Raw genomic sequence first — 23,177 nt, forward strand, 5'->3', positions numbered from 1 at the left:
ATATTGGCCACTCATTACTGTAGCCCCTCCTTTTTTACCCTTCACATTTCATTTTGCAGGAAATGAAAACTTGGTGTCTGTCAGTAGGAACAGAGGGTAACAGGTAGAGACCCCAAACATATGTATAGACAGATCTGTCTTCAAGGCCAACTGTTAAGGTCCAGGGCCTTTTCACATTCACTGGGTACCAGACAACGGCCACCTTGAAAACCCTGTGTCAACGTGGACTCGTCCTGCTTCTCATCTCAAAAAGAGTCACAAAGAGTGACCCCATCCAGAAACAGCTACTTGGAACAATGCGGGGTGGAGGGGGGACACCCCAGAAACAGCCACTTGGAACAGTGAGGGGTGGGGGCACACCCCAGAAACAGCGACTTGCAACAGCAGGGGTGGGGGCACACCCCACACTTACTTGTTTGTACTCCCACAGAAACTGCCCATCCTGGCGGAGAAGACTTTACTAACCATCAGCTGCGGAGGAGAACTGGGGGAAAAGACAAAAGAACAGAGCAGGGAGAGATGCTTTTTTGTTTGCTTGCTTTTATTTCTACTTTTTCTGAAGCTTTTATATTTTATTTGACAAAGAATGAGACATGTATTTTTCAAATCATTGTATCAGTGGGGTGCCTAGATTTCTCTTTTCTAATTTTATCATTTTAAAATCCCAAGGATGTTAAAACCCTAGAAGAGAGACACGGAGACATTTCTGGGGGCCGTTTTCCTTGGGAGCAAGTATTTCAGATGAACAAACTTTGCTTAGCAGGAATCTTTCAAAGTAGAAGTTTGTTTTCTCTCAGGTTACTTTTTCAACTGCCACATGGCACAGGATGAACAGACAGGAGACATGGAGGACAGGGAAAGGCTTTCTTTCATAAATCATATAGCTTGTGCCTCAAGCAAGCTAAATTCTGTTCTGACATGCAGACAACGGACATATTCTTTAATGGAATTGCATTTTGTTTTTTGCAGCAGTTTTTATTCTAGATACCATTCCCTGGAAACAGAAATAAACGTGGCATTCATTCAATGATTTTTTTAAAAAAATAAGAAAAAAAAATGTACCTCAGTAAAAGGAAAAAGTCATGACTAAAATTTTAATCTGAAAACAGAAAATTTATGAGATTTTGAAAAACTGAAAATATTTGAATAATTCTGATAGAAAGTGTTGCTACTACTAACCTGGCAGATAGTTAGAAGACTTTGGTATGCATTTTTCACTTACAGTACTTAGTTAAAGCTTAGGATTTTGTTCTGCTAAACTGATTCAAGGTCAGAGTTATGTAGGAAGAGTCTATTTTAACTGGTAAAGATGCATGAAAAATATCAAGTGCTAACAACATCAGATGACAGTCTATTGTTTAACTGTGTAAGTTTTTTAGGCATGTGTGAATTAGGAGTCAACATCCCCATGCTGTGTTTCACTCACCGTATGTAGTGAATCTTCAGGGTGGAGCCTTGGTAGCTCATGGCCACCGAGCCGAACATCATCTCCCCGAGCATGCTGACGTCAGAGGCGGGCCGCGTGTACTGTCGGACGTGAAAGGAACCACCACAGCACCATGCACAGTGCGACAGAGAACAACGCTCAGCCTGTTGGTAATTAGATCTGCTTCTCAAAGCAGCATCTGATAGCTTTACAACCTTAGTGACTGTAAAAATGGTGACTGCCCACTTTTTCCCCCCAAATAATCACGAATGCTCATGATTTCTTCTTTACACATGATATCCTCACACAGGACCCAAGCATTTTACTGAAGCTCATTTTTAATCTTTTTTTATGAGAAACAAAGGTTTTCCTCATCTCCATTTACAAAGGCTAAGTAGAAAGATTAGGTGATGGAAGAGACAGGGTGAGTACTCTCTTGGTACTAAGAACACATCCTGGGAAGAAACAGTCCAGGATTATCCAACCAAAATTAACACTGCTGAACAAAACGCTCCTTGCGGCAGGTGAGGTCCAAGAGATGACAGACAGTCTGATCCCCCTAAACTTTTACAAAAATATTTTTTAAATATCTAAACCCTTACCTCTGACCAGTCTTTCGCGTCCCTTTTGCCAGCACAGAGGGCTGCCTCCCCCCACAACTATTCACAGCACTCTAGTGATGGCCTCGCCTTCTGTGAAATCCAGTGGCGACTTCCCAGTTTGTTTTATTAAATGTCTCACAATATCTGATGTGCTAACTGCTCTCTTTCTTAAATCTCTGCTTTCCCGCCTCATCCCCTGGACAGAACTGTTCCTTAGAGGGCCCTCCTATCACTGCCCACGTCCACAACCACTGCTGTGATTCTGGTTCTTCCCAACATGTGGGAACCCCCACACCTTCATCTCTGGACCCTGACTTGCCTGGGGCTCTGGAAGCCAGCAGCCAAATGCCTTCACTCACATGGCACAAAATCTGTATGTTGTGAAATATGATGGTATGTGAGTGGATGCGTGTGAATAGAGGATGCTCAGCGCCTACTGTAAATGCTGGTGACACACGATAAGGATGAGTGTCAACCAAACCAGGAGCACCCACATGGCCTGACCAAAACCAAACCACGACCTCCCGTAACTTGGGCCACCAGCCAGGTTCTTGGCTGCTTTGCTTTCTACTCAAGCAAAAACGTGGCATCACCCTTAACGCTCCCTTCTTTTAACTCAAAATCCACACACATACACATATATATTTACACACAGAAGGGCACACACATACACCTACTTAACACACATTTGCAGAGAAGGAAAAAGAAACAGAAATCAATCTAATTTAATAGGCTCCTACCAATCCCTTCTCACTACATGCAGACAGAACTGACAGGCTTTCACGTTCTTCATTAATAACTTCGACCCACCACCTCCATTTCTTAATCTGCTTTCTCTTGAAGCTCAAGGTCCATGTGCGAGTTGTGATTCTCAACTCACTGCTAATTCACTCTGCACTGTTGTAACCACACTGCTCTGAGACCTTGGATTCTGTCGAATATGGGTGGATGCGTGCAACCATCCTGGCCGTGAAGAGAACAACGTTCTATATGCCTGTGGTTGCTGCTACCTTCCCTGGGTTTGCTGTTCTAGCAACATGGTAGAAAAACTCACATGGCTAAAAAGATAAAAATAAAAACTTATCTATCCTCCACAAGTAGTGCCCTTCTGCAAGTCATATTTATGAAACAACTTCCCTTATGCCTGTTGGCCAATATTCTGCAATAACCCTTAACCTCTGCTTACTTACACACACACACACACTCTCTCTCTCTCTCTCTCTCACACACACACACACACACACACCATAAAAATGCTACCAGCCCTCTATTCTTCACACTCAACTTAGGTCTTGCCTTTCCATCTGCTCCTATAAGAAGCTTTCTTCCTTCTACTGGCAAGAGCTAGTTTCTCAGGATGTCTGCCTGCATCCCCAGACTCCTCAGAACTCTTTTGACAAAACTGGAAAATATGTGCATTAGCCTGGTTCTCACAACCGAGCAAGCAAAACAGGAGGGATCGCCTCCTTTCCAATATTCCTTTTTGGTTTGGTCTGTGTTGCACTGGATTCCCCTCTGCTCCACTTTTCTCTAGTTTTTATGGAGAGATAAAAGCCAAAGCACCGACCTAAAACACCTGAGACACATTTTTGGATCTGCAGTCTGCTATTGCAGGAGCGGGCGCCTCCAGCACCGTGATCCCCGTGGGGAAGTGACAGTAAGTGACTTCAGCCCTCGGGCTGTTGCGTTCGCAGGGGCGGCTTTACCTGGTACTTGGGAAGCTGCTCCTTGGCATGTGGTAAAGATCCCCCTGAAGGGCCGTGAGCAGCGGGGCCGCCTCCTGAGCAGCTTTTGGCCTCCCTTACTTTTGCAGGGAGGTCCTCCGTTCTCTGGGTGAAGAGAGAGAGACAGGGTGAACACACCACCACCAAGTGTACCAGGCTCCCTACACACGCTCGCTGGGGAGCCCTTCCTTAAACCACTCTGCAACTAAAGAGTAGCCCCTGCTTGTCGCAACTAGAGAAAAGCCTGCATAGCATCGAAGACCCAGCACAGCCAAAAATATAATAAATAAAATTATTTTTTAAAAACCATTCTCTTTGTTTTATTATCATTGTTTTTTTTTTGGAGGTACGGTGCAGCTTCAGGGATCTGAGTTCCCCAACCAAGGAATGAATCTGGGCCCTTGCCATGAATGCACTGAGTCTTAACCACTGGACCAGCAGGGGATTTCTCAAGAATATTCTCTTTAAATAACGCAGCTGTTATTGAAGTTTCAATTCATACTTGAAAATCATCAATGAGACCTGACCTCTGTTCTGATTATTAGAGGACTTTGGAGTACTTTGTAGAGTCATAGATTAGCATACTGATGAGGATACAGTCTTTGCTTCAAATTTAAATTTTCACCAGGCAGAAGGAATTAGGAAGGCAGAAGGATTCATTCGGAAAGTCCGGGCATGTGCTTTCATAACACACCCTCCTGCACTGCTTCAGAGAAGGTCACGCGGTCGGGCTTGTGAAAGATGAAGACGGAGCACTGAACAGGGGCTCCTATGATCACCCAACACGTGATGCAACACAGCCTCCAGAGGTCAGGGCTCGCGGGGCACGAGCTACACACATTTCCTACATGGAGTCCAGGGCTGGTTTCTGTGACAGTGACACAGAGGAACAAAGATACACCTGTACTAACCTTTCCCATCCTCCTGTGCCAAGACACACTCCCCGCTACTGACGCAGCCTGCCCCCTCTGTGATGTGTGGTTTCTATCCTCAGCCTTACTTGCTTTGTGTGTGCAGCTCTGCTTGGACAACCATGAATGCAACTGCAGCTTATCTAATCTGCAATGTGACAGTCACACTGGTGGTCGAATGCAAATGCCTGCAGTCATGTGCCTGCTGCCAACTGCTGACGCTTGGTGCCTGCTGGTGGGGGGGAAGGCTGAAGATGGGGAGGGGCGGAAGGGGAACAGGAAGCATGTGTCCCCAGTGGTCACGGGCAGGGATGGAGGCCCAGGATGCGGCGTCCTCCCTGAGCATATGCACACCCTCAGTGGTCTCCTCGGGTCTGCCCGCTGCTTCATGCTGCTGAAGCCAGGAACACGGCCCTGCAGCGACACACGACCCACACCTGTCCCACACCACCAGGCCCTCTGGCCAAGCCACCCACAGGTGGTGACAGCACCCAGTCCAGTGAGCAGAGCCCAGACTGCACTTGTTCAGTCGGTTCAGACAGCTTCCAAGCCTACCCAGGACCAGCTGCTTCTGTAATTATTAATAAATGAGCACTTTCCAGGACACTTCTGTTGCACACCCCAGGGTCATCACTGCCCCTACAGACATGATTCTGGTTCCTTTTGCCAACCAGTGAGAATTTTTTCCCTCTACCTGTTACCACCATCCAGAGCCCAGGTGACAGAATGTGGATGTGCAAATATACCATCTGTGCAATGCCTTCAGGGAAATAGGAAATGATGCAGGAAATCAAGGGGAAAACGCATGCTGTTCACCAAACAAAGGGCCAAGTACCAGCTCACCTGAACTTAGGTACGAATCTACCATGCAAGCCTCAGGGAGTCATCTGAGAGACTTCTCATCCCCCAGTCCCCCGCTTACCTAACAAGCCTGACAACTACTGTAATGATTAGCTACCTGGCCGACTTCCACGTGAGAGCACCATGGGATCTGCCCAGCTAAACTGCCTTTAACCAAACACTTCCTTCCTGTAGAAACGACCTTATCAGAAGCAGGAAGAGATCTCAGCCCTGAAGTGACGTAGACTATGACAAACTATTCAGTTACTTAGCTGCACATTCGCTCAAGTGCCAAGATTCAGTCAATACAGGTGGCAGGTTACTGAACATGAACAGAAGGAACAGAAAAGGGTTTAATTTGTAGACACCTGGGTAACTGCTGAAAGGCGACCAGTCAGAAGCACACTGGACAGCCATCCTGAAGCCTCACAGGGAGGACCAGACTCTGCTCCCACCAGACACGGTGCTCTGCCTTTCCCACTCGGGTTCCAAGGGATCAAGGGTCCCTCTGTCCTCATTTTTACCACTCCCAGATGCCCCACGCCTCACCCCCCACCATGACCACCTCCACCATTACCACCAACCTCACCATCATCATTACCAGCACCATCCCCACCACGACAACCATCTCCAGCATCACCATCTCCACCAGCACCTCCATCACCACCACCACCATCGTCACTATCATCATCATCTCCACCATCACCACCACATGCAACCCCACCATCATATTACCACCACCAACTCCACCACGACAACCATCACCAGCATCACCATCTCCACCAGCACCTCCATCACCATCATCTCCACCATCACCACCACCAACCCCACCATATTACCACCACCATCTCCACCATGACAACCATCACCAGCATCACCATCTCCACCAGCACCACCAGCACCTCCATCACCACCATCATCATCTCCACTATCACCACCACCAGCACCACGCCCAACCCCACCATCATATTACCACCACCATCCCTACCACCACAACCATCACCAGCATCACCATCTCCACCAGCACCTCCATCACCACCACCACCGTCACTATCATCTCCACCATCACCACCACCAGCCCCATCACCACCATCATGATCACCACCACCAGCACCATCTCCAACACTATCACTCCATCACTACCACATCTTCACCATCACCACCACCACGATCACCATCTCTATCATCATTACCATCTCCACCATCACCACCACCTCCATCACCACTATCACCACTCTGCCCTCCACTGAAAAAAGAAAATAAATAAACTTCCTTGGTCAAGCAGGCTTGAGACATAGGCCCTTTTGTAGATGCAGGCCCTTTCGCTAGTACCCTGCAACCCTGTGGTGAGGAAGCGTTCCACTTCTGTTTACCCCAGTGCTACGTATCACCTCTTACTACCTATGGTAAATACCAGACCTCCCCTTCAGGCAAGTGCTTCATGAATTTTAGAGTTCTTAGTTTTCTCATTATACAGCACATATTTGGCATCAAAAACCTATTGGATTGTGACTCCCTAGCAAATTCACTTCTGGTAACATCTATAGTAGCTGCTTAGCAACTGCATGATGACTGGCTAACAGTCTGACCTGTGTGTATTAGTAAGCACTCAGCTGGGGTGGTCAAGGAACCTCTGCCCGTTTCCTCTGAATCACTAAGGAGGCTATATGACTCAGCCTAGAAAAGAGATGCTGCACTGACCAGAGAGATGGTGAAAGCACAGACGCAAAAGAGGAAAGCAAATCACATTTCCTACCTGAGCCGCCACCTCCTGCATCTTGTGAACAGCCTTAGAATCAAACAAGACTTGTCTGCCCCTCCTTTCACAGTCCTGGTAAACGATCAGGCGAATCTCGTTCAGGTCCAGCTCTGAACATGACCAACTGTGGATTAACAAGAGAGAAAGGAGCAGTGTTAGCGGCAACACTCAGGCTGGTCACAGGAAGACGAGTCTCCCAGCTGACACACACGTGCGCATGGAAGATACCAGCATACGAGATCTTGCAGACTGGGGGCACACAGCCCTGGCTGCAGACTCTGACAGCCAGTGCCCGTGATCAAGGCTGGGAGCGCTGCTGAGATAATAAATCACTGGAGAGAAAAATTCTCCTTCCAAAGCAACTCTGGGGACTTCCCTGGTGGTCCAGTGGATGAGAATCTGCCTGCCAGTGCAGGAGACACAGGTTCGATCCCTAGTCCGGGGAGATTCCACATGCCTTAAGAGCAGCTAAGCCCGTGCGCCACAACTACTGAGCCTCAGTGCTGCAACCCCTGAAGCCTGCATGCCCTAGAGTCCGTGTGCTGAGACAAGAAGCCACTGCAACAAGAAACCTGTGGACCGCAACTAGATCCAGCACAATCAAAAATAAATAAATGAAAACTTAAAAAAAAGCAAACTCTGCTCAAAGGAGGCAGGCAGGAGTGGGACAGGTGTGTGGAGACAGCTGAACCGGATGCCTGGGTTCTGGGGGGCGGCACGGCCGAGGTTGGAGGGCCCAGAGTGTTCCCACCTCTGCACCATCAGGCAGGAATCTGGAAGCAGTCAGGAGAGCCCTTGCTCTTCCTCTCCCAGCCACCCAGTCTCAGGCCAGACCGAGAGGAAAAACATCGCCTGGAACTTATTCTTTTCTTCTCCTGTGGCTGGTTCTGACATGGAAGTTTGGAAAACCAAGTGTATTGCTGCACAGAAGCTGAATTGCTGACAATGACAGTCAGCCATAAAGGGAGTGTGTTTTTTCCTAAGCAAACCAAAAGCCACCGAGACAAAACGGCTCCAAACACAGGTTCGTTCTTCAGCCATAAGTGAAATCAGAACTCGAAGACTAAGAAAGGGCAGCACTGCTTTGGGCTCTTCAGTTACAAGTCTGTTAATCCATTTGTTCAACACAGGTCTGGGCACCTGTGGTCACTGTGCTCCAAGCTAGAGGTTGAGCAGCTGGTTAACTAAGCAGGCTTGATCGCTGCCCTCAGGGTGGATATGGTTCAGTGAGGAATACTGGGCGAGTCGTCATCTATAAATGTGTAACTACAGATTGTCCAAGTGCAAGAAAGAAAAGGATGTGTTAAGACTCATAGTTTCAGGCTTAAGCAGTGGGGGAGGGCAGGGAAGTCCCTAGGATTTCAGGAAGACAGAGCTGGAGAGGCAGGTGGGAGACAGCAGGCCAGCTCACCTCTGAGGACAGCGAGGGGCTCAGGCCAACAGATCCATAAACTCAGTCTCCACCTTCGAGAGGGTGGTCCCCGGCTAGAGGGGAAGCCAGGCTAGGGCAGAGCAAAACTAGAAGCAGGAAGGCCAAGGAGAATTTATTCTAGAGTTCAGGGCCTTCAAATGAAGTGATGGCAACTGAGGCAGGGGGCAGGGGCGACAGATGCTGGCAGCAGGTACATCCAGAGGCAGAACCGACATGGTTCAGTGTGGACGGAGGCCAGCGGGGTGCCAGCTGCTGACAGCACTGAGGTAAGAGGGTGGGGGACAGATGGAGAATTAGAGGACTGGTGGACAGACAAAGCACACTGTGAAACTAAGAGACGGGACGCCAGAGCCAAGTCAGACACACATGGTTTCAGATTCAAACTCTCTGAGATCCTATTTCTCCACCAGCATGCGAGCATTAACACCAAGCTCACACAGCTGAAGCAGGGATTCCATGAAAGTGTTTCATACAGAGGCTGACACAGCTAAGCACACCAGAACAGCGGTAATTTCCTGAAGAACTGTTGACGTCACAACGTTTTAAGGACATCGCTACAGTGTCTAGTCCCCAACCACAAACTGCGCATCACTGGTCCTTTCCTTCTCAGGCCCTGGTAATAATGAACACGTGCTTTTCATGGAGCAGATCTGTTGTCTTAAATCGTAGCCCCCAAAGCATCAAGTTCTGGTTGCACCTTCTCAACAACCCGAGCTCTAAGCAGCCAGGCCCAGCATCGTTCCTTCTAGTTTTCATACACCATGGCGAGTTTGTTTCAGAAATCTTTTATCTCCCACTTTCAATCCAGGCCTGGCTGGTCAGACACGTCCCCGACACCGACCTGGGCTGCGCAGCTGGGGCCTGTTTTTCGCCATCACGAGCTGAGAGCCGACCTGAGGACCGGGACACAGGAGGAAGAAGAGGGGAGTCATCAGCCAGCCATTCCTGGGGAGCACAGCTCCCAGAGCCAGTTCTTTGTCACCCCAGCCCAACAACTCCCAGTGCCTGTAACTCAAACCACAACATTTTATACAAGGTCATTATTAAAAACATCCTCTGCAATTACTAAAAACACAGCACATAGGCTGAAGTCATTAAAAGCGAAAATTGACAAAGATCTAATTGTCTTGTATTTTCTTGTTCAATCCACTTTGCCCCAAGAACGGTATTTTGCCAAGACAGCATTATCATTACAGAGCAACTTGTTCAGCCCTTATTTCTGAGGGGTAACACTGACTCAAATATCAATAAAACTGAGGACAGCCCCTCTGGAAGAATTAAAATTTCATAAAGACCCTTGTGGCTCAGCTGGTAAGGAATCCACCCTCAATGCAGGAGACCAGGGTTTGATTCTTGGGTTGGGAAGATCCCCTGGAGAAGGGAAAGGCTACCCACTCTAGTATTCTGGCCCGGAGAATTCCATGGACTGTATGTATAGTCCATGGGGTTGCAAAGAGTCGGACACGACTGAGTGACTTCACTTCACTCTTTGTGACCCCATGGACTGTATAGCCTACCACGCTCCTCCGTCCATGGGATTTTCCAGGCAAGAATACTGGAGTGGGTTGCCATTTCCTTTTCCAGGAGATCTTCCCGACCCAGGGATTGATCCCAGGTCTCCCGCATTGTAGGCAGACGCTTTACCATCTGAGCTACCAGGGAAGTCACTTTCACTATAATGCCCTATAAATTGTTTCATGCTACTTTTTAATTTAAAAAGATGAAAAGATATGGGAAGAAAAGATGTTTGTCAGATTATCCAATTTATTGACCCAAATACCTTAAAAAGCTTTTTTCTAAAATACAAGGAAAACTCTATTCTCCTACTTTCACACGAATATTGTCATTGGTTTAACACCTAATTGTAATTCTGACATTCCCCATCTCTGAACTTAGTACAGTAAGTCCCTTATATATGAACCTTCAAGTTGTGAACTTTCAAAAGATGTGACTATGCTTTCACACGTCCAATCACATAAGTGAGTTCACATATCTGGTGTACACTGTCACCTGCACGCATTCACTACAAGTGGTTGTGCTTTTGTGTACCTCACTGTATGGCACTGTATAGAGTTACAATATATTTATCTCAAGCCCAGGAGGTTCACAAGCAGGTGTAAAACAGGAGTGAGGTAGCTGGTACTACTTACTGTACTTTTCATGGTACTGTACTGTAAGATTAAAATTTTTAATTTTCTGTTTGTTTTTCATGTGTTTGTGTGAAAAGTATTATAAACCTCTCCTATGTATATAATATATATATAATATATATTATTATAGTCCACTACATAGCCGATTGTGTTAGTTGGCTTACTTTGTTGGACTTAACAAACAAATTGGACTTACAAACCCACTTTTAGAACAGAACTCGTTCATATGTCAGTGACTTGCTGTAGAGGGAATGATGGTTGAGAGTCATCTGGGACAGGAAATGCAGGAGGTGAAATGGTATTTCAGAAGGAGGCCTGGGGCCACACTATGGCTCTGCATCCCCTGTCGTGAGGATGTGTGGAAACCTCCAGCACCCCGAGGGCTCCTCCCTGCCACCCTGGAGTTACCGGTGACCACAGCCCATCCATATGCCCTGCATGCCCACACACTCTACAAACTGCAGTGGCCATGTAGCCTCCAGGAGGACCAGCTGCAGCTCCTGGCACTTTGCTGAGGGCGACTCTCTGCAGCACTCAGGGGGTGAAAACAAGCCTTGGGCCCTTACCTTAAAATATCTGTCTAGTACTTTAAAGGCACTGACTCTGATCAGAAACATTTTGCTGAAAACAAGGGAGGAACAGTGCCCCTGGCATCAGGGAACACAGTGGTACTTGTCTGCTTATGGTCACAGTTGTAAGACCTGAAGCACAAGAAAGTAAGACTGTTTGTCTACCTTTTCCAACTGTAAACAAAAGGACTTATATGAACCCTTTTCAGTTTGAGAATTCCAGGATGCAAAAATCTGCCCAGTTGGACCAGGTTTTATCTCTGGAACTGCAGATCAAGAGCAGGAGGCGAGTGATGACTCACCTGAAAAGTGACAAGCAGTAGTAGTTCAAATGGTTCTGAGCAGAGAAAACAGAATTGTGTTCCCCCCAAAGAGATGGCCAGATCCTAATTCCTGGTACCTGTGGATATGACCTTGTTTGAAAACAATGTCTCTGCAGATGTCACTGAGCTGAGGCCATCCTGGACCAGGATGCGCCCTCATCTAATGACAGGTGTCCTCCTGGGAGGAGGCAAATCTGGACACAGACACAGGGAAGACAGCTCTGTGATGACAGGACAGAGGTCCGAGCTGTGGTGACAAGCCCAGGGAAGTCCAGGGATGCTGGCCCTCAGGGGGACACGATAAATAAGCAATATCTCTGTTCTCAAGGAACTTGAAGAAGCAACCATGTGGGTCATCACAGAAAACAACAGGACCAGACCGGGCACAGACAGCAGGAGAGGAACCAGGAGACAACTTGGAAGAGCTAGCAGCTGCACCAGGGAAGGGATGAAGAGTGCAGATGGCCAGGATGGGACGTGGTTGTGAGCGGAGGTCTTCTCAGGCCGGGAGCAGGGCACAGACACACAGCAGAGAGGCACAGAATTCAAGGGTTGGGTGGCTGGAATACTTCTCTTGCAAGAGGGCCGTACAGACTTGGGAAGTTTAGGACAACCTGAGGAGGACCCTGGCTGGCTTCAAAACCACTGGGCTGAATGCTGTTTCAACTTTCTGAGAAAGTGAAGGACACCATCAGACCTGTCTTAGGAGAGATCTAAAACTACCTGAGAAAACCACTTTTCCGGAACTGGAGAGGGGCCCCAACCGGCACATCAGGGTTTCCAGGAGTCAAGCCAGCAGGGACCAGGGTATGAGGTGTCCGGTTTGCTGCAGCAATTTGTCCCCTGGGACCCACAGCTTGGGCATCTGATTCCTCCCCTGCATGTTTACAGGGACCAGGCTGGAGGTGGGCTCAGTATGTCCAGTGGAACTGCAGTCTATGAGAGAAGGACACTTCGGAAATGCTCTTCCTCTGACTCTCACACGAAGAAACAAAGATCATCAAAGAAAAGTTCACAGGCAGAGTTGACAGAGACATCTTGTGATCTCAGAATGTGGATGTTTTAAGACTCAGGTATGTGGGGACTTCCCTGGGGGTGCAATGGATAAGAATCCGCCTGCCAGTGCAGGAGACACCAATTCGATCCCTGGTCTGGGAAGATCCCACATGCCTTGGAGCAGTCAAGCCCATGGGCCTCGACTATTAAGCCTGTGATCCAGAGCCCAGGAGCCACAACTACTGAGCACGCGTGCCTAGAGCCTGTGTTCTGCAACAAGCCAAGCCGTTCCATCGAAAAGCCCAGGAAACACAGTGAAGAGTAGCCCCCCTTGTTGCAACTTGCGAAAGTTCAAACAGCAACAAGACCCAGCACAGCCAAAAATAAATGAAACTATTTTTTTAAAAGAGACTCAAGTATGATAGGGAACTTTAAATGGTTCCAAAAAAGGGAAAACGAAACTATACAAAACCAACAAAGCCGATCAAGACGATGACAAAGGCTGGCAAACTCTGTCCATCCGCCCAGGAGCTCCCAGCACTGGGTGCTGGCTTGACCAGGTGCCATGAGAAACACCAGGAAGAGAAATCAACAGGATCGGTGCCCACCTCAAAACACAATCTGAAGGGGGAAGGTCAACGTAAAAACCAATCAGTAATGCTGCTGTCACAGGAATACAGACAAACATCCCTAGAAGGAAGGAGAGGTTGAGTCCGCCTAGTAGGGGTGAGAAGTGGGTCCAAGTCACAGATGACATGATGCCTGGGACATGGGTTACCCTTCAGGAAAGACCGAGCTCCCACCTAGTTTGGCCACTTTCACTGGAGGTGACTTTGGGAAAACGCTAACTCCAGAGCTAAGCCCTTCCAAAATGCAGCCCTCACCCGCCTCACAAAGCTGTTGGGAAGACAGAGAATAAGGACGAAAGTACTTGCAAAACTGCAGCCGAGAATCAAAAGTGCGTTCAGATACCCAGTCCTTTAGCTGAGATCCTTGGGGCCAGATGTTTCAGAATTCAGACTTTTTTTTTTTAATTTTCAAATGACGTTTATACCACATATTATGTAACAACTTCTCCAGGGTCTGAGTTGTAATCAAACCCCAACACGAAACAAATTAATATTTCACTAGTCCAAGTGACGACTATTCAACTGGATTACTGAGAGACAACAAACAGTCTTATATATAGTTCAGGTGGGTTCCAAAGGTTTTCTTCAGAGATCTCAGGATTCAGGGACTATAGGATAAAAGGTTGTTGTCCAGTGTGATGCTTGCCATGTCTGAGGGTAGGTCAGTAGTCCCCCCCACAAACCCCTGGATATGAGTGGTTCTAGCAAGCTGGCAGCTGGGGAGGCTGCTGGTGGCTGGGAGCATGGTTCCCGCCAAGATAGCACTATGAATGACTACGCCGGTCACAAGCTCAAACCAGTCTTCACCAACTAGGTTCCCACAGAAACGATGGAACGTCATGAGTCATCGTGCAGCCTATTTGGGGCCTACAAACAAGAGGAAAGAGAACCCAGTCCCTCCTTCCTGAGCTCAGGGTCACATTAGATAGAACTCTGAAGCAGGTGGAGTCTGTGTGGTGCCCGCAGCACCGACACCCACAGGCCCCAGCCTGGGCCACCCTGCATGGCCTCTGGGCAGGATGAAGCATCTGACCCCAGGCAACCTCCTCAGCTTCAGCCTGGCACCCCCTCTTCCTAAGTGATGAGCTGCAGCCAGAATGACCTGCAAGCCCTCCGACTCTGACACAAACCATCTACCAGGTGTGCAGTGTACAAAGTATAACAGGTGTCCTCAGCCAGAGAGGACAAGAGAAAACAAAAGCCACCTTCACTGACTGACCTTCATGACTGCATGGCACCCTGGCCTTCCTTGATGGGCTCTGCACTGTGATGGACAAGCAGGCTTCTCAGCACAAACACATCTCTAACTGACAGAATGGTCCAAAAATGTTGGCGAAATATGAAGGTGAAAAGTGCGTTCCCTCAAGGCTACAGAGACGCCGAGCGGGCAGGAGTCACCTAGGGGCCCTGCTCCAGCCCGCATGCCACCCGGCTGGCTTCCCAGATTCTGTTATTATTAACAGGGTCTTCTTTTTCTCCTCTTTAAAACTTACAGAATCTCTAACCATGACTCATTTTTTCCAAAAGGGTTCCTTTAATTCTTAAAAGAGCACTAATTCTTTTTTGTATCTAGAAGCTACAAATTATCTGTATTTTTGGGGGGGGAGGGTAAAGAAGCTTTGAGATCCATCCCCAAGCATGCATTAATTCAGTATTTCTTGAGCTAATTCTTTCACGCTCTTGACAGCACAACCCAAATCATCAACACGCATCTCTGTGTTTCAGGAGGGCCGAGATGTAACTTTCAGCTCTGCTCAGAGCTATCTTGCATCAACACGACTGCATATCTTTTTCTGAACATAAGGTTTCCCATCCTCCCCTCCACCCAGGGAAACTCTCTACTCATAACAGGTAGGTGAATGAATTTCAAACAGTCAAGGCACAGCCTCATGTATGAGTTATTCTACATCCATTTAACTTGCACACAGATAAGGAAATAATTCTTTTTCTCTAGAGGCTTCTCAAGGTCAATTTTCCTAGATTTTCAGAGGTTGAAAGTATGACTCTCCATAAGATCTTTTGTTTACAAGATGGGGAAGTCAAAATAAACAGAAACTGTCCCTATTTTGGGGTATAAAATATTATACCTATTAAGAGATGGGTATAGGTGAGCAGGTGGGGGAGCAGTCAGAGAGTAGTGCTGAGGGCTGGGCTGCGGGGCAGAGGCCAAAATAAGGGAAAAGAGGGAGTGGCAAAGAGAGTGAGTGGCATGGGGGGAGGGGTGCTAACACAGACTCACATACTCTTTGACCCAGATACCCCGCTTGTAGGAATTAATCCTACAGATCAACTCGCATTGGTCCAAAACGGTTACGTACAAGAAGCGATGCACAGCAACACCATTCAGAGCAGCCAAGGACCAGAACAAAGCGTCCGCGTGGGATGGCGCGTCCCTACGAGGGGGGCTACACGGACACGACCCTGAACGGGGATGCTCCTCAGGCAGTGACATGGTATGCATTAGAAGGCCCCTTTAACTGGAAAGAAGTATCGAGTACTGTGTATACAACGCTGCCATGTGCATTTCTAAAAGGGACAAAACTCTGAATTTCACTGTATACCCACAGAGTCTGCCTAGAAGATCTGTAACCGTGAGACTGGTGTTATCTGGAGTAGGACGCTGGTGGTTGAAAGAGAGAAGCAAGCGGGTCCCTCCCCACAGGACACAGTGAGAGCCCCGCATGCGAACACCACCCCATGCACCAGTGTCAGGGCCACAGAGCAAGGGGTCTGCAGGCCCTGGGCTGGGAGCCTGGGCACTCACCCTCGCCCGCCGCCTCCTGCCCACGCGGCCCAACCCTCCCTCTGCACTATCAGCATCTCCACCTGCAGAATGGGGGTGGCAGTGGTCCCCACCTCATGAGCGCTGTTTTGAGGGTTATCTCTGCTTATCACAGAGCCAACCAGGCTATGAGTGTGTGCAGGTAGGTGCTAAGACTTCGTGCTTTTTCAATATTTCACCATGACTGCACTCTCTCTTGAAAAATTAAAAATAATGAAACAGGAATACAACAGGAACACTGTTTCTTTTAAAACCCATCAAAGAGTCTAGTATTGTCTTAAGACAAATAACCTTAATGACAGTTTGCTCTATAAAGCTTCTGGTAGCTGAAGCCCGAGGCAGTGGGTGAACTTCCATGGGGAAACTATCTTACTGAATTATAAGCAGTCCGATTCGGTTTCAAATATGTAGTCCGGCCTTGTGTGTGTTCAGTTGCTCAGCTGTTCTCTCTTTTGTGACCCCATGGACTGAAGCCCACCAGGCACCTCTGTCCATGGAATTTTCCAGCCAGGAATACTAGAGTGTGTAGCCGTGCCCTCCTCCAAGGGATCTTCCAGACCCAGGGATCAAACCTGTGTCCCCTGGACTGCAGGCAGATTCCTTACCACTGAGCCACTGGGGAAGCTCACAGTCTGGCCTTAGACAATGGCATTTACTGAGCTCCCTTCCCAGCATCCACAGACCACACTTTCCTGCCCCTTTTCACCCCTGCCTCCCCTGAGGACAGGACAAAGTTTCCAAGAAAGTAACGCCCCCTCTCATTTATCAAACCCATTTGCAGGTTTCAGTTTGCCATTACTGTTTTGACTGTATCAAATTGATTTCCACTGTATTACAAACTGTCCTTTTTTACTGCATAATCTCAGAGCCTAGAGATGCTGGTTCCAGAAGTCTGGTTCCTGAAATCTGAGACACTGAGCCCAGAAGGCCTGAGTTCTGGGTGCAGACAGGGAGGCTGGTGATGAGAGCTGCACGGCACATGAGAAATACCTGCCTAACCTCCTTCCAGAAGGTACCTGAGCTGGCCTTCACAAGTGTCCTTCACAGGTGTCTTGTGTTCTGTTTTACATAGAAGTTAGGAGACTTGAATGAGGTTGGAACCAGTAAGTGGCGAAGATGGAACCCAAACCAGTGTCTCCTGACCCCAAATTGTGCTCCTCCAATGCGGTTGGGTCATTAGCTCCACATCACGAGCCAACAACTCGGGGTCATGTGCTCTGCACCCTAAAACCTCCCTCTGTATTTCCGTCTGAGGGTAAAAATGCACTATGTTCGAAAAATAAAAAACGCTGATGACACAGTGTTAGGACTGAAAAACAGAACACAGGGTTATGTATACAGTACAACCTCGATTATGTAGAAAAATGTGATCAAGCATTTTTTAAAAGGTTCACAAAATCCAGCTATCAGCAGCTCATATCACAAAGGATTAATCTCCCTAACATATAAAGACTAGTCAGAGATCAATAAAGATTTGCAAACCAAAGGAAAGGTGGACAACAAATTCAGATAGTTTACAGAAAAACAAAAATAATATGGTCTTTAAACACAGGGAAAGATGCTAATTCTCACTCTTGAAAAGAAAAAAGCAAATTAAGGAAAAAAAAAAAAAAAAACCCAAAGGTAAGACACCCCACCCAAGAGAAATGCAGGCGGAGGTGCAAATCGCTGCGACCACAGATGGAGGGTAACTAATCACAGCTCTTAGGGTCCCCAGGGTTTATAACCTTGGACACCCGACCTCACTTCTGGAACTAAACAGACACAACCGTGTGACTGCAGCGTGTTTGATAAAAGCAGAAGACTGGAAACAAGTGGACAGGACATGGATGGGGAAAATTAAACCCCTTGCTCTCCGTCCACCCCCCGGAACACCAGCAGCTGCCGCAGACGGTGGGTGTGTGACCGCAGCCAAATCCACAGGGCAGGCCTGGATCCTGGGACAGGCAGGCCACCCTCTGCAGGGGAAGGAAGGATACAAACTGGCTTACTTCCACAGAAAAGAAATGTAAAAAGATATAGTTTACGCAAATTGAATTTTTAAAATGTAGGAAGAAGAGGGATAGTTCTGAGCTCTGAAGGCAAAACTCACAAGAATATTTAGTTCTCCCAGGGAAGGAGCGAGGTTGGCTCATTAAGAGTGGGATTTTGCTCCATTGGTTCTGAAAGGGAGTTCCTGACCTTAGGGTCCACTCCCAGCTGTGGACAGGTGTGGGATGAAGCAGACAATTGAGACCAGGAGCTGCCCCCACACCTACTAAGCTTGGTTTTTAATTATATGGCCAAGATAGTTGATGAGCTGGCCTGGAAATGGCTGGGTGGGGACAAGCCTTGCAAAAGACAGCACCGGAGTGCTGTCCTAGACAGACCGGCAGTTGGTACCTGAGGCCAGAACGTGCAAGGATGACACAGAAAGGCCCCGAGTGAGGAAGGGCTCGTGGTTCATGCCTATTGCCACGAGTCCTCTGTGACCCCACAACAGCATGGGGAACCCTGAGCCATACGGCTAAGGGGGCTGGAGAAAGGGCCCCTGCTACCTCTCACCCACCTGCCTGCTCCGGGTGCACACCCAGGACCTTTGCCTACTGTTCCTGGCATCTAAACTACCCTTTCTTCATTAGAAAACAGTCCATATAAAAAGGAGTCCAGCAGTCTTTAGAACAGCTCTAGTCATGAGAGCCAAAACCATTCCCTCACTGAACAAACTCCAGCCTGAAAGTGAAAGTGTCGGCTGCTCAGTTTGTTCAACTCTGTGTGGCCCCATGGACTGCAGCCCGCCAGGTTCCTCTGTCCATGGAGCTCTCCATGCAAGAATACTGGAGTGGGTCGCCATGCCCTCCTCCAGGGGATCTTCTTGATTCAGGGATCAAACCCGGGTCTCCTGCATTGCAGGCAGATTCTTTACCGCCTGAGTCACCAGGGAAGCCCATGATCTTATATGATCCAGACTAAAAAGGGACGAAGTGCAATTACATGCCAGGACGCAGGTGAGTCTTGAAAATATGACGGTAAATGAAAGAAGATAACCACAAAGCATCGTATGCTGCGTGATGCTGTTTACAGGAAATGTCAGAAACAGGCAGATCTATAGAGACAGCAAATTCATCGCTAATTAGAACCATTTGTAGGGAGACTAGAGGATGACAGCTAACTTTGGTGGGTGGTTTCTTTCAAGGTTAATGAAAATGTTCTGAAGTTGATGTGGTGAGGACTTTACAACTCTGTGGACACAGTAAAAGACTTCAGATGGGTGGGTTGTATGGTACATGGATTATACCTCGATGATATGACTGGAGACATAGTATGTCTTTTTATTTTCCTGAAAATTATTGACTGGAGACCTATCAATACGATTTTAGAGAGTGATACAATTATAATCACTGTGTGAAAGATGTTAGAGCTTAAAAGTGATCAAGTGTTCATAATGCAACTAATGTTTGTTGCTGTTATTCATATTTTGTTCTTAGGTTTTTGTTCCAACTTTGTGTATACTGCACACACAAGCTTTATTGTGTAAAATTTTCAAAAATGACACATCACAAAATTTTAAGTGAGGAAGAATTTTTCAGTGAATTTTATGCAGGTACTTTCTCTGACTGGCTGAGTGACATATAACTAGTGTCTCAGGAGATGACAGCTCTTCAGAATATAGTTTTGATTCAGATGATGTGAATATTAGACTAACAAAATGACAAAAAACCTTAGTGATTGATTCTGATACTGAAGGTGAACATGAAACTCATGATGCTAGAGAAGACTCTACAGCTGTGTCAGTAAAGACTTTACAGTGTGTAACTACTGAACTTAATAACTCGCAAAGTGTTAGTGAAATAACAGAATTAATTTTGGGCTGTCCAAAATAAAAATCTTTGGCCATAGGCATTAGTTCCTGCAGAAATCCCCTGGCCAGTAATGAATTAAAAGAAAATGAGATTCTGTTTCCCCCTCCCCACCTCCAAGAATGGGGGACAGCGGGATGCCATGCACTGCTGGTGAGAAAGGAGACGGGACACCCACTCTGGAGAACATTGAATACAAGTCATAAGTCCTAAAACCTAAACTCCACTCTTCTGTAGGCACTCACCCTACGAAATTAATGCTGATGTGCAGACAGGGCCATGGTGATACATTCACTACAGCACTGATTATAATAGTAAAATTTGTAAAAAAAAAAAAAATGAAATGCTCATGAATAGGCTAACAGACACATAAACTGTAGCTTATTCAGAAAATGGAATGCTATACAGAATTCAGAATTAACAAAGTAGAGCTACATGGATTGATACGAATGAATCTCAAAAACATCCAGTTGTATTAAAAAAATAAGCTCTGAAATAATATGTACAGTATGATATCCACTTTATAATGTTAAATACATGTAACCCAGTATTATTTATGGATACATCATAGCCAGTAATAGGCTTACAGGTGGCCCTAGTGGTAAAGAATCTGCCTGCCAATGCAGGAGACACAAGAGACGCTGGTTCGATCCTCTGGTTGGGAAGATTCCCAGGAGGAGGAAATGGCAACCCACTCCCATATTCTTGCCTGGAAAATTCCATGGACAAAGGAGTCTGGCGGGCTACAGTCCATGGGATCACAAAGAGTCGGACGTGACTGAGCACCATAGCCAGTAAACAGCAGATACGCAGAAGAACAAGAACCATCATGTTCAGATGGCAGTTACCTCTAGAAGGAAGAGGGGGAGACGAAGCCCCAGGAAGGAGGATAGAGGAAACATCACCTGCTTCCCTAATGGTCTGGTTCTTTTAAAAAAAATTATACATGTGAAGCCAAAGTGGCAAAATGTTAAGATTTAAGAAAACTGGGTCACGGTTACACATGTGGTTAATATAGCACAGCCTGTACTTTCTGTATGACTGAAATTTTCATAACAAAATGAAAGTGGAAAAGGGTTTTTTAAATGAGTAAAAAAGAATTTGTAAGAAACTAATAACACTGATTACTTGAATGAGATGGAAAAGAGAAAAAAGAGGTGGGGAGCAACAAGTTTCAGATAGATATTTTTCTTTTGAACGAAGTGAATATACAATCTCTGAAGATATATGGATAAAATGCTTTTTCAAAACGTTAATGGAAGGGACACTTCCCTGGCAGTCCAGTGGGCTAAGACTCTGTGCTCCTAATGCAGGGGGCCTGGCTTCAACTCCTGGTCAGAGAACTAGAACTCACATGCTGCAACTAAAGAGTTTGTAGGCCACAACTGCAGATTACGTGTGCCACTACTAGGACCCGGGCAGCCAAATAAATGAATGTTTAAATAAACAAGTGAGGAACGAATGGTGAAAACAGCAACAACAACAAAAAAAAGTTAAGGAAAAAACTCTTATTCGTATCTTCTAAGAAGCGATTTAACCTATGCAAGATGTTAGGACTGGGGGCCTCCTTATCTCTGCCTCAAGTGTCCCAGTAGAGGTCAATTCTGATGAGAGGACACTTCTGACTGCTTTGTCTGTCCACGGCTCCTCTCAGGGGAGAGGAATCCACTCTGATGGACAATTTTCCTTCCCTCTTTGGCATCCACCCACCTGCAGAGCAGGCGCTGACCTGGCCCTCAGCTCCTGGCATCAGGTATACAGCGACTGTCCTGTGGGCAGAGGCCAGGGTGTCCCAGGATACAGGGGACCAGGTGGGCGGGTGGCTCGGACTCCGAGGTCAACAGTCCACGGCCTCTGTTGCCACGCACGACACTGTTTCCCACTTACTAACCAACTGCTCTCTCTCAATTTTCAAATTCTGTTGGGGAAGGAAAATGGGTCTCCTTCAAATTTCCTACAAGGAACATCTCCAAGGAAAATTCTCTCACAAGGAAACTGTCAGAAATTTGAACAAAGATAGCTTGTTCTCTGCATTGTAACAGTCAAAAACTAATAAATGTTAATATCCACTATAGGACACATCCAAAATGTTTGAGGTTGTCCATTCAGGATACTTAAAGAAGTCATTAAAAACTGTCTTAAAAACATTTTAATGACACGGTGAAAGTGTCATCGTATAACACTGAGTGAAAAAACAGATTATACATACATATAATACACATATATGGTTCAGTTGATATAATGCAGCTTATATGCACCTACCAAAAAGGACTGCCAGAAAACAAATAAAATTATCAATAGTAGTAAAAATCTGTATGATAGCACTCTTGGTAAGTTGGGTTTTCATTTTTATATTTGCTTGCATTTCCTAAATGCTTTGTAATAAATTGTATTATTTTGATAATCAGAAAAAATATTTAAGAAAAATATTAAAAGTAAGTTTAGTAACAATATAAAGGAAAAAATGGAGGCATTTATACAGAAAAGGAGAAAGCAGCTAGCCTGACATGAATGCAGTCATGCTCTGTTAAATTTTAATATTTCATACACTGGCAATTAAGTGGAATTTAAAAATAGAAAACACAGTATCATTTATATCAGCCCCAAAAAGAAAGTCTTAGGTATAAATCTAACACAATACCTATAAGATCTATAGGAGGAAAACTACAAAACTCTAAAAAAAAAAAGAAATCAAAGGAGGGACTTCCCTGGCAGTTCAGTGGTTAAGATGCCACGCTTCCACTGCAAGGGGCAGAGGTTTAGTCCTTGGTCAGGGAACTAAGATCCCACCTGACTTGTGGTACATAAAGAGGGAAAGGAGGAGGGAGGGATGGAGGGAAGAAGGAAGAAATTAACAAAGAAGCCAAGAAATCAAGAAAGAAATCAAAGGAGAACTAAATAGACAGAGTTGTGCATAGACAGAGGGTTTATTCTCCTAAATAAATAGAAGACTCAGGATGTCAGTTCTTCCCAAGCTGATCTATAGATTCAATGAAATTTCAATCAAAATCCCAACAAGTTGTTTTCTAGACATCAACAAACTGATTCTGAAGTTTACACGGAGAGGCAGAGGACCCGGAACAGCCAACATGACATTGAAGGAGAAGACAAACGTCAGAGGAGTGGCACTACCTGACTTGAAGTCTTACTACAGTCACAGGACACAGGACAGTGTGGTCCGCGTGAAAGAGCAGA

The 23,177-nt window shown here is 46.5% G+C and overlaps 1 protein-coding gene across 4 annotated transcripts in view; it reads right to left on the bottom strand.

Annotated features, from left to right (window-relative positions):
* The window catches only part of FNIP2 (folliculin interacting protein 2), a 126,101-nt gene that overhangs the window by 59,024 nt on the left and 43,900 nt on the right, over positions 1–23,177 (bottom strand). For 3 of the 4 annotated variants that reach the window (XM_068989454.1, XM_068989453.1, XM_068989452.1), the window contains exons 2-5: positions 7,260–7,386; positions 3,735–3,857; positions 1,427–1,527; positions 413–484 (exon numbers count right to left, since the gene is read on the bottom strand). In XM_068989454.1, coding sequence (XP_068845555.1) covers positions 413–484; positions 1,427–1,527; positions 3,735–3,857; positions 7,260–7,386 — 423 coding nt within the window. Of the gene's footprint in view, positions 1–412; positions 485–1,426; positions 1,591–3,734; positions 3,858–7,259; positions 7,387–23,177 lie in introns of those variants that run through there. The other variant, XM_068989455.1, reaches the window with a different exon arrangement.

This window comes from Capricornis sumatraensis, chromosome 17 (genome assembly GCF_032405125.1).
Source record: "Capricornis sumatraensis isolate serow.1 chromosome 17, serow.2, whole genome shotgun sequence".
Lineage (NCBI taxonomy): Eukaryota > Metazoa > Chordata > Mammalia > Artiodactyla > Bovidae > Capricornis > Capricornis sumatraensis.